At 33.9% G+C, this 12,500-nt stretch overlaps 1 protein-coding gene, 3 non-coding genes and 1 pseudogene across 4 annotated transcripts; all 5 read right to left on the bottom strand.

Annotated features, from left to right (window-relative positions):
• Window positions 1–3,434: 3,434 nt before the first annotated feature.
• LOC128288515 (uncharacterized) lies at window positions 3,435–8,243 on the bottom strand. Its single transcript, XM_053024882.1, has 4 exons — window positions 8,229–8,243; window positions 7,274–7,300; window positions 4,149–4,244; window positions 3,435–3,506 (listed from the first exon to the last, which is right to left on the bottom strand). Exons 1-4 carry the CDS (start codon window positions 8,241–8,243, stop codon window positions 3,435–3,437), a joined length of 210 nt encoding a protein of 69 aa, XP_052880842.1.
• On the bottom strand, window positions 3,443–3,516 carry TRNAD-GUC (transfer RNA aspartic acid (anticodon GUC)). Its single transcript has one exon. It is a non-coding gene; the product is annotated as a tRNA-Asp (tRNA).
• On the bottom strand, window positions 4,004–4,087 carry TRNAY-GUA (transfer RNA tyrosine (anticodon GUA)). The gene has a single exon. It is a non-coding gene; the product is annotated as a tRNA-Tyr (tRNA).
• A 2,544-nt stretch (window positions 8,244–10,787) lies between the features above and the next one.
• Window positions 10,788–10,861, bottom strand: TRNAM-CAU (transfer RNA methionine (anticodon CAU)). The gene has a single exon. It is a non-coding gene; the product is annotated as a tRNA-Met (tRNA).
• A 255-nt stretch (window positions 10,862–11,116) lies between these two features.
• LOC128288520 (photosystem I P700 chlorophyll a apoprotein A2-like) overlaps window positions 11,117–12,500 on the bottom strand; it is a 2,557-nt pseudogene continuing 1,173 nt past the window's right edge.

The raw sequence follows: 12,500 nt of genomic DNA, 5'->3' as shown, positions 1-12,500 counted from the left end.
TGCGTATGAACGGAAGAAGAAAAATTATACTCAAATTTTAATTTATATTTATAACAAACAGATACAGAAAAGAATTGATAAATGCCATTTAGCCGCATGGAGTTTTGTTTTGTATAGAATATAAAAAAATAATTCAATTTCTACCATTATTATGATATTACATATTCCAATCCGATTGAATACCAGAAAAATGAAAGGAATTCCTGATTTGATCTGTTCGTTGAGATAAAGACAAAATAATCATAAAATATATATATAGGGAGAGAGTTGATTTTTCTAGCGCTTAATTTTTTCATGGACTCCATTGTTCAAAAACGATTCGCAGAGAAGATAGATGTTTTACCCACTTTTTAGTTTTTTATTTTTAGTAGAATATTTAGAATATGATTGAAGTGCGTACGAAAAGGGGCTTCTATTTATTAAACAGGTGCAGATATAGCATTTCTATTTATATATGTCTTTCTTTTATTCCATTATAACGCTCTAATGGAGACAAGACATGGCGTGCTCTATCAAAATTCTATTTTTCTTTTATTTTAATCTATTCAATGAAAATTGAAACACGATAATTTCTTGCTGATTCCCTATGGACATCATATCTAGATAGATAAAATACCTCATTAGATAACTATAACTGTGTAACAACTTATGCTCTGGGGTTTACATAGACTGATAATTGCTGTTATATTATTATAATATACTTGAAATTAAGAAAGTTTTTTTTTATTGAAAAAAATCAATTTAGTTATGTATCCAGTTTTATTTTCTTATACCATTAGAAAAGACAAGAAGAAGAATCGTCCATAAATTTGCAGTCAATAGTTAATGGTTCCAATTTATTTGTCCTGAATTTTTACTTTTGTAACTGAGAATCCACATTTTCTTTTTCAATAGAAAAGAAAGGGAAAGTTTTTAGATATTGTGTGTCTTGAGATACTATAACCAATTGAAGGTATGGATCCGATCTAAAAATGAAAAAGAAAAGGGAGATACTCTTTTTGTTTGTAACCTTTGGCGACATGGCTGAGCGGTAAGGCGGGGACTGCAAATCCCTTTATTCCCCAGTTCAAATCCGGGTGTCGCCTGATCAACAAAACTCGAAATCCTAACGTCTCCTAACGTCTAGGATTCAAGGAAAACTAAAGTAGTGGAAGGAATCAGTAAATCTTGATATGGAGCCCCCTTACTAATGGAGTGGCTACTAGAGGAGTCTTGAATTAGATTGATAACGGGAGTGTCTAATTAACTAATGAATGGTTGTAGAAGGTTGGAAGATACTTTGTATACAGACGGATGAAAGTCTCTGAGTGTTCAGGCATCCAATTAATATTAGATTGATAGATAATTGGCTTTACTTAATGAGGGACACCAAAAGAAAGAATAAGTCTTATTATTGATACATGTGAGTAACATTCTTTGATACTTCCAAAAGTGTTACTGCGCATTTTGCTTGTGCTTAATGGTTCTCGATTTTACTCGAAATCATATAAGAGCTTGTTATAAGCGGATTTATCGAAGTGATTCATCAACGGTGGCGTGTCACACCTCTTTCTTTTGACTCTGCGCCAGTAATTACACTATTATTAGTGAACAATAAAAAATTGAATTCCTTCATATTTGTTTCATATTCATAGAGATAGGGACATAATACACATGGATATAGTAAGTCTTGCTTGGGCTGCTTTAATGGTAGTCTTTACATTTTCCCTTTCACTGTAGTATGGGAAGAAGTGGGCTCTAGGGTACTCCTAATTGGGGTTGAGGAATCAAACCGTATCAATTGTTTTCTAGATCGTTTTGCAAAGCCTTTTTTATTTTAACTATTTTATTAGTCTTCATTTCGAAATTCTTGATTCTAGTGGAGTAATGTATTCTATGAATAACACCTTTCAATCAAAATCAAATAAACATTTCAATAATCCCCATGTTCGTATTTCGAAAGTAAAAGGATCCGGATGATAGGCAATAAAAAAGAATTCTTCCTAAATTTTCTATTTTGATGAACCAGCTCTACAGAGTTATGAACGGACAATGAGGGACAAGGAACCCCTTTGTTTTCTGTGTATTTGCTTTTTATTTCCTCCTCTTTACTGTTCAAAGAGAAAAAAGTCTTTTTTTATTTAATTTCATTTTAATAAGATCTTGCCTTAGTGTAGTCACATATTAGACACTTACCCCTGTTTTATTTGAATTTCATTTATGAAATGCTTTATTGACTCATTTCATATCATGGATCAAAGAAGTTAAATTCAAAATCGGCAGGGTATACCTTTTTTCGAAACGAAATACGAAGAAAAGTTACCATAGAACTTTTGGATCATCTGTCAGTTGCTCAACGAATTACTTTGGAATGTTCAAAAAAGATTACTTGGTTTTTTTTTATTAATTTAATTAATATATGCCTATTCCATTCCATTTTTCCTTCATTTCGATTATTTTAATAGGAATCTCGGTATCCACCAAAAAATCAAATCCATGAAATGAAAGAATTATAAAATCGTAAGACTTGCCTTTCAATTATTTCAGATTAATTGAAATCAACACAAATAAAATAGATCAAGCGAAGAAATAAAATTGAGATACTATGTACAGTACATATCTTTAATTGATATCGACATGTATGAAGATACATATTGTGGATTCATCTATATTAAGCTTGTATCTTTCACATTACAATATTAGATATAGATAGTGTAGATTCATATTTTTTTTCTACCATACTATCGAGTTTTATAGGATACTGCTGATTCTAGTCCATTCATTTTATTTAAGACGTGAGATTTGAATCCTTTTTTTCTTAACTCCTTGATAAAAAGTCAAGTTTCATTCAAATTAATCACTTTGACTGACAGTTTTTACGTATATTATAAGTAAAAAAGCGGTAGGAACTAGAATGAACAGCGCTGTAGCAATAAATGCGAGAATATTTACTTCCATAATTTCATTGTTTTTTTATCGCAATAACTCGGGATTTAATCATAGAGATGATAAATTTGTCGCTTGTAAATTCAATGCAATGACTTACATTTCAATGACATCGAATCGGATCAATATCATGAATAACAATATCTAGGCTATCAAATCGATTCACCGTCGAGAATTGAATAGTATAACATAGGAAGATCTTTTATCCACACCGAATACAAAAAGTGATGCCTGGTCCAATCAAAAGAATTCCTTTATTTATATATATTCTTTTCCACCCTTTCTTTTCGATAATCTACCGCCTTCCTTGTACAATCATCTGATGATGTATCATCTGACTGCTTTTCCACTTTCACCGTTTACAAATAGTTTCCAAATAAACCCCAACAAAAAAGAGAAAGGAAAAAATAAATAAAAAAAAAGATAAAGATATCGTTGGGAATGAAATTCTGTCATTTGTATCCCCTTTGACAGAAAACGGAGGGATCTATTGATGTATTTTAAAAATTTTATCCGTCGGGACTGACGGGGCTCGAACCCGCAGCTTCCGCCTTGACAGGGCGGTGCTCTGACCAATTGAACTACAATCCCAGGGAAATAAAGAAAAGTGTACAACAGAGATAGTCTTATGATTTCATTCAAGCCATTTTCTATTTAGATTTTAGATTCGAAGCCGGGTTGTAACAAACAAAGGCGCGAGTAATATATTGATATCCATACGGGTATGCACTTTGAGGAGAGCGACGCGGATTACTAGTTACTAGGAATCCTTTCGTTATTGCCAAATAAATCGATCAATAATCAATTTGAAAATGAACAAAAAGAGTCTTCTTTTTTGTTTACTTTACTCTTTTTCTTTTCATTAAACTTTCTATTTAATGATCCTGATATGAATCTAGAGCGTTATCAAGGTCATAATTTATGGGAACAACTAAATAAATAGAACAAAATAAAAACAAATAGCGGTAGGGATGGATATATCAAAATTGGACTTTTTTATTCTTCCCAATTTTTTGTTTGGCTGGGAAAACAAAATACAAAAATGGGCATTTTAGGTTATGGCGGATCAGCGAATTATTGGGCCGAGCTGGATTTGAACCAGCGTAGACATATTGCCAACGAATTTACAGTCCGTCCCCATTAACCGCTCGGGCATCGACCCAGGAAGAATCAATTCTAGGTTTATTGATAATCCATGATCAACTTCTTTCGTAGTACCCTACCCCAGGGAAGTCGAATCCTCGCTGCCTCCTTGAAAGAGAGGTGTCCTGAACCGCTAGACGATGGGGGCATACTTGCCTGACTGCGACTATACTATGCTCATAGTATGAGCAGTTTTTGAAATTGTCAATATAATGGAATGACTAGAGCGAGAGCTTTTTCCATCTTTTATGATTTTCCATTTTAGATTCACGATTTATACTCAGTAAATCATTCATCGCCACTCTATTCGATATAGAAATAAATTAGATAAATTCAATCTATTATATAAATATTTATTAGAAATAAATAGATATTATAAAATAGAAATAAATAGATATTATAAAAAGAAACTAGATTATATTAATAATACAAAGTATAAGATCAGTGATTGGTTTAATATAAACATAAAAAGGGAGTTAACCTTCATTTTTTCCACTTTCATTCATTGATTCACCTATTATTACGACGAGACAGGCATGTTTCTATCTCACACTAAGCCGGTAAATTAACAAAAAGTAAATCGGGAATTTTTGAAGAGGCAGCAAGAAGTTATCGAAAATTATGTGTGTTTTTTTTTCTAAAACTAAAATTGGGTTGGTGGACAAAGCAAATCCTTCATCACATGTTTCGATAAAATAGATTGGATCTATGTCTGCTAAGGTACCTGTATTAATCAAATAAATGAATTTCGTTCTGTTCTGATAAGCCAATTATGATTGGCCTTGAAACAATTCATTGCATTGATATTTATCAAACCCAATACCAATAAAACCATTTTACCTCTACACGTTAAGTAAATTAGAATTTCATTCCTGAGAGCTACTAGCCACTATGAGTCTACTATATACTTATATATATATAAATAGATCTTATCCGTCTACTAATTCATTCAGTAATTGAATCGAACCGCCCTTTAACTCAGTGGTAGAGTAACGCCATGGTAAGGCGTAAGTCATCGGTTCAAATCCGATAAAGCTTTTGACTTTTTTTTTCATAAACTCCTATGAAATGGTAGTATTCATATTGAATACTAGGATGTTGTTTTATTGGTAATAAAACCCAACTGTATATGTATAATAATTGAATTAGAAATTGTATAATTTAACTCTAATAAGTTATTATTCTAATGAGTTAGAGTAGAGTAATTCTAAAAGAAAGTTGAAATTATAATGAATAATGATAAGCCGTCTCTTGAAGCGACAAATATATATTTCTATTTTGTTTTGATTTTGAATTAGATTATTCCAATCAAATCCATTGTAAAGAATTGTAAAGATTAGAAATCAACAAAAGAAAAGTAAGTGGATCTAACCCATTGAATCGTGACTATATCCACTATTCTGATATTAAAATTGATAGAGATGAAATTGAACAGTCGATTTCTTTTTATTTCATATTTATTTGACTCCACAAGAATCCGTCGATATTTCCGATTCAATCTTCTTGTTCCTAGGAATAAATTAATATTCTATTCGAGATAAAGAGAAACATTTATTTCAAGTTACAACCTAAGAGCCTTTTTCAACATCTTATCTTTCTTTGATTCCAGAACACAACAAGATCCATTTCTATCTATATATTCTATCTATTCTATAATAGATAGAAACCTAAATCAAATCATGTCTTCACATATCAAATATTTCCATATCGATACATATGACACTTTTGTTCTGCCAATGTGATGGAGAGTGAGTGAAAAAGAAACTTTCATTTTGAGTCTCCTATTATTTAATTTAATATTATTAAATATTGTATTAGATTGAATAGAACTTCGAATCTTTTTCTGATATACATAAAGTAAATAGAAAAAGATTCGAAGTGGATTTCGACCCGTGAAATGAAAAATAGCCTCTGGAGTTTTTTTGTTTTATATTCATCTGAAGGAAATATGAGAAAGAAAACAATAAATAAAAGAAATAAAATGAAGGAAATATATCAGACTATAGTAATTTAATACACATAGAAAAAATACAAAATATTGATTTTTATCAATTTCACGAACAAGATCCAAGAATAAGATTAGTTGATGGAGGGGAGGGTAGATCTGGGGATCAACCAGTAGCGAGAGAAGGGATCGCTTCTTCCTTGAATTGAAGAGTTCGTTCAAAAAATTCATCTATCTGATTGATGAGCCATAAGACAATTCATGGTTCAGACGACTAGTAAAAATAGAAAAGAATAAACGAATTGAGTTCATGGATTTACCTAAGTCAGGTTATGGACCAATACAAGAAAATATTTTTTTATATTCGAAACCAATTAATTATAAGGCAGTGCACGAGAAATCAAATCATACATAAAAATCGAATCCCCAGCGCCCCCATAACATAAGGTGCTCGGAAATGGTTGAAGTAGTTGAATAGGAGGATTGCTATGACTATAGCCTTGGTAAATTTACCAAAGATGAAAATGATTTATTTGATATTATGGATGACTGGTTACGTAGGGACCGTTTCGTTTTTGTAGGTTGGTCCGGCCTATTGCTCTTTCCTTGTGCCTATTTCTGCTCTAGGGGTTGGTTTACAGGTACAACTTTGTAACTTCGTGGTATACTCATGGATTGGCCAGCTCCTATTTGAAGGCTGCAATTTCTTAACCGCCGCAGTTTCTACCCCTGCTAATAGTTTAGCACATTCTTTGTTGTTACTATGGGGTCCTGAAGCACAAGGAGATTTTACTGTTGGTGTCAATTAGGTGGTCTGTGGACATTTGTTGCTCTTCACGGCGCTTTCGGACTAATAGGTTTTATGTTACGTCAATTTGAACTTGCGCGATCTGTTCAATTGCGACCTTATAACGCAATCGCATTCTCTGGTCCAATTGCTGTTTTTGTTTCTGTATTCCTGATTTATCCACTAGGTCAGTCTGGTTGGTTCTTTGCGCCTAGTTTTGGTGTAGCAGCTATATTTCGATTCATCCTCTTTTCCAAGGATTTCATAATTGGACATTGAACCCATTTCATGATGGGAGTTGTTGGTGTATTGGCGCGGCTCTGCTATGCGCTATTCATGGTGCTACCGTAGAGAATACTTTATTTGAAGATGGTGATGGTGCAAATACATTCCGTGCTTTTAACCCAACTCGCCGAAGAAACTTATTCAATGGTCACCGCTAACCGCTTTTGGTCCCAAATCTTTGGGGTTGCTTTTTCCAATAAACGTTGGTTACATTTCTTATGTTATTTGTACCAGTAACCGGTTTATGGATGAGTGCTCTTGAGTAGTCGGTCTGGCTCTGAACCTACGTGCCTATGACTTCGTTTCCAGGAAATCCGTAGCAGAAGATCCTGAATTTGAGATTTTCTACACCAAAATATTCTTTTTAAACGAAGGTATTCAGTTGGATTATGCTCAAGATCAGCCCTCATGAAACCTTATATTCCCTGAGGAGGTTCTACCCTCGTGGAAGCTCTTAATGGAACTTAGCTTTAGCCGGTCGCAACTAAGAAACCACCGGTTTGCTTGGTGGGGAATGCCAAGCTTATCAATTTATCCGGTAAACTATTAAAGTCAGCCTATGCCGGATTAATCGTATTCTGGCCGGAGCAATGAACCTATTGAAGTGGGTCATTTTGTCCCAGAAAACCCACAAAATGAACAAGGATTGATTACTCTCACCTAGCTACTTCAGGCTGGGGGTAGGTCCCTGGCGAGAAGTTATAGACACCTTTCCATACTTTTGTATCTGGAGTACTTCACTTAATTTCCTCTTGCTGTATTGGGCTTTCGGTATTTATCATGCACTTCTGGGACCTGAACCTCTGGAAGAATCTTTTTCCATTTTTCGGTTATGTATGGAAAAATATAAAATAAAATGACCACAATTTTGGGTATTCACTTAATTTTGCTAGGTATAGGTGCTTTTCTTCTAGTATTCAAGGCTCTTTATTTTGGGGGCGTATACGATACCTGGGCTCCGGGAGGGAGATGTAAGAAAAAATTCAACTAATTTCTTGCCTCAGTGTTATATTTGGTTATTTACTAAAATCACCCTTTTGGAGGCGAAGGGTGATTGTTAGTGTGGACGATTTGGAAGATATAATTGAGGACATGTATGGTTAGGTTCCATTTGTATTTGGTGGAATCTGGCAGCTTCTTAACCAAACTCTTTTGCATGGGCTCGCCGTGCATTTGTATGGTCGGGAGAGGCTTAATGGTCTGATAGTTTAGGTGTTTTTATCCAGTTTTTGGTTTCATTGTTTGTTGCTTTGTCTGGTTCAATAATACCAAGTATCCTAGTGAGTTTTACGGCCCACCGGACCAGAAGCTTCTCAAGCTCAAGCATTTACTTTTCTAGTTAGAGACCAACGTCTTGGGGCTAACGTGGATCCGCCTCAAGGGCTTACCGGGATGGTAAATATCTAATGCGTTCCCCGACCGGAGAAGTCATTTTTGAGGGGGACTACGTGTTTTGGGATCTGCGTGTCCTGGTTAGAATCCTCCAAGAGGTCCCAATGGTTTGGACTTGAGTAAGTTGAAAAAGACATACAACCTTGGAAAAGAACGGTGTTCTGTGGAATATATGACGCATGCTCCTTTAGGGTCTCTAAATTCTGTAGGTGGCGTAGCTACCAGAGATCAATGCAGTTAATTATGTCTCTCCGAGAAGTTGGTTAGATACCCTCTCATTTTGTTCTAGGATTCTTCCTATTCGTGGGTCATTTATGGCATGCAGGAAGAGCTCGCGCAGCCGCAGCGGATTTGAAAAAGGAATTGATCGTGATTTTGAGCCCGTTCTTCCATGACTCCTCTTAACTGAGATAACTGAGACAGGAGATCCAATGCTTAAGGTAAGAACCAATTTGATCACACTATATATATTGAAGGAATCAGGTGATATTTAAAAGTATTCTGTTTTCCTTTCGTTTCAACTTTTCATTTATCTAAAATAGTTTTTCTGGCTCGGCTATTCCACCCAGCCGAGCCATTACCTTTATTAATATTAAGATTCTTAATTAAGAAGCTAGGAAAAAGCAATAAAAGAAAGAAATCTATTCATTGAGCAAAAGGAGAGAGAGGGATCCGAACCTCGATAGTCTTTTTTTGTTTCGAACTATACCGGTTTTTCAAGACCGGAGCTATCAACCACTCAGCCATCTCCGAAAGCTAATTTCTATTTTATTTTTATTCCACCGAATCGAACATGGCCATATGAGTTGATACCATCACTATGTATAGAAAGATATCGGTGCGAAACCTAGAGGTCAATCTATTTATCTGTATATATAGATAGATGAAATGCATAATCTAGTGCATATTTATTTGTGAACGTGAAATAAAAAATCACCCTGACCCCATGTCCGAATAAAAAGCGGTTTAAAGGGTTGGAATAAGTCATATAGAATCAATCGATTCATGGTAAAATCCCTCTCACCTTTGCATTTTATTAATTTTTTTTGGTCAATATCATAGAGGGATCAAAATGGTATTGTTCTTTTGTTGGTAGTTTGAGGATTAGAAACATGACTATTGCTTTCCAATTGGCTGTTTTTGCATTAATTGCTACTTCGTCAATCTTACTGATTAGTGTACCTGTTGTATTTACTTCTCCTGATGATTGAGTGAGTAACAAAAACATTGTATTTTCCGGCACATCTTTATGGATTGGATTAGTTTTTCTAGTGGGTATCCTTAATTCTCTTATTTTTGAATCTATCCATTCTGGATTCAAAATGACCCCTCCCACGAATTTTTCAGATTTTGAGACACATTCAATAATATAGAAGTATAAGTTGCCAAAATGAAAATAAAAAAAAAATTAGAGGGGGGGATCAGTCAAACTTCTGTAATCTGTAATGTAACTTGAATGAAATAAATAGAATTTGAATGATGAATGAAAAGAAAATAATAAAATCGAAATCATAATAAAAAAATGAAAATAAATTAATAATTTATTTAATTATACTTAAATTAAATTATTAATTTTTCTATTTAACTTAAATTAAATATTAAATAATAATAAATTCTAAATATACTAAATATAAATAATAACTAAATAATAACTAAATAGAAATAAAAATAAATAATAACTAAATAGAAATAAAATAATAACTAAATAGAAATAAAATATATATAAAAATATATATAATAATAATATATAAAATAATATATAAATTATAAATAGATAATATAATAATAGATAGAATAATAAAATAAATAATATAGAAATATAGATTTATAAATCGAAATATATTAATATAATAATATAAATATTATTAATTACTTAATATTCTTAATATTAATAACAAATAATATAAATTATTATTAATTGCTAATAACTTGTAATTTGATTAATTGATAAGCATTTGAATTGTTATATAATTTCGATTGTTAATTGGTTTAGTAGTGGAATTTGATAAAATCGCCCTGAACTGAAGAAAGTATCTGTCCTAGTTTGACCAAATATTCTTTCGTATCAAGAATCAAGAACGAAAAATGCGGATATAGTCGAATGGTAAAATTTCTTTTGCCAAGGAGAAGACGCGGGTTCGATTCCCGCATATCCGCCCAGGGCAATGTATTTAAGATAAGAGGATAAAAGATTCGTTATAGTTGACTGTAAATAGTTGACTGGAATTGGAATATAATACACCCCCCTAAAAGAAAAAATGACTAGTTAATAGGGTCAAGTCTAATTTTTTTTGTCAAAAAAATGTAATGTTGCGGGAACGGGATTTGAACCCATGACCTCAAGGTTATGAGCCTTGCGAGCTACCAAACTGCTCTATCCCGCGATGAAAAGAAACCAAACTAATGGACAAACAAAGATTGAATGCGCCTCTTCCATATATGTACAAATAGAATAGCCTATTTATACAGAATGGTAAAGGCCCCTCTACATGATCATCGATCATAGAAAATAAATAGAAAAGTAAGGGATATTTTAATCCTTACTCAACTTGATCTTGTTGCCCCCGGCAACAAACATGCGTGAACCATTTCACGAAGTATGTGTCCGGATAGTCCAAAGTCTCGATAGTTAGCTCTCGGTCTTCCGGTCGAAAAGCAACGTCGATGAAGACGTGTGGGTGCGCTATTTCGTGGTGAGGATTGTAACTTTCCATGAATTTTCCATTTCTCACTCAACGACGGAACTTTGCTTATTTCTTTTTTTGAGGATCGACGAATCAAATGATATTTTTGTTCCAATTTTTGCCTCTTCTTCTCCCTATGAATCAAACTTTTCTTTGCCATAATGGTTCAGTTCCTATTATTATCAATGATACAAGTCGGATCCTAGATGTAGAAATAGAGGGGGGCATACCCCCCTTCTCCATCGAAAGAGATGATATTATCGCAGATACAGCGCATAACATAATGAATTAACCAAATTTGCCTGATGTAGAGGCAATCAAGAAAGCCGCATAAGTAAATATATAACCTACAGAAAAGTGGGCTAATCCAACCAATCTTGTCTGCACAATAGAAAGAGCCATTGGTTTATCTCTCCATCGAATCAAATTAGCTAAAGGTGTGCGTTCATGGAGCCCATGCTAAAGTTTCGATCCAATTCTTGCCAATATCCGCGCCAAGAAATTGTTAGAACATAAATCCGGTAGCCCAAACAAGATGTCAAATAAGAACATCCACGCCCAGACTGATAAACTATTCATACCAAATGGGTTATACCCATTGATAAGTTAATGAAGAGTTTAACCATAGATAATCTCTTAACCATCCCATCAAAATAAGTGGAAGATTCATTAAACTGTGAGACGTTACCTGCCATAATGTGATGTGTTTTAATGCCAATAAAAGTAACCCATCCAATGGTATTAACATCCAGAAAACCGCCAAATAAAATACGTCCCACGCTGAAATATCACAAGTGCCCCCTCGCCCCGGACCATCGCAAGGAAAACTATAACCGAAATCCTTTATAAGGCATTAACTTGGAACCGCGCATGCATCTAAAGCGCCCTTTACTAAGATCAGTAGCAATTGTATATGTAAAACCTGAAACAATAGCATGATGAACCAGAAGTCTCCAGGACCTATTATTAAGAATAGTGAATTACTATTTTCATTAACAGCATTTAACCAATGAGGCAAACCATATGCTTCTGACCCGCATTAGAATACTGGGCCATTCGTTGAAGATAAAGCACATCGAACCCTGTATGAAGTTTTACCATGAGCAGATTGGATCCATTGGGCAAAATATGGGTTCGATAAAGATTTGTTTCTCCGAGTCCCAAAAGCAAGCATGACATCATTATGGACATAAAGTCCCAAAGCATGGAATCCCAGAAAGAGGAAGCTGGCCCAACTTCCTTAAATGGGATATGATAGCTTCTTTATGGTCTAACATTCTTGCCAATACATTATCACTCATTCTGTTCGGGATTGTAATCTCTAATAAAATAATATAGC

This window comes from Gossypium arboreum, unplaced genomic scaffold (assembly GCF_025698485.1).
Source record: "Gossypium arboreum isolate Shixiya-1 unplaced genomic scaffold, ASM2569848v2 Contig00229, whole genome shotgun sequence".
Lineage (NCBI taxonomy): Eukaryota > Viridiplantae > Streptophyta > Magnoliopsida > Malvales > Malvaceae > Gossypium > Gossypium arboreum.
This window is presented reverse-complemented; position numbering and strand designations above follow the sequence as displayed.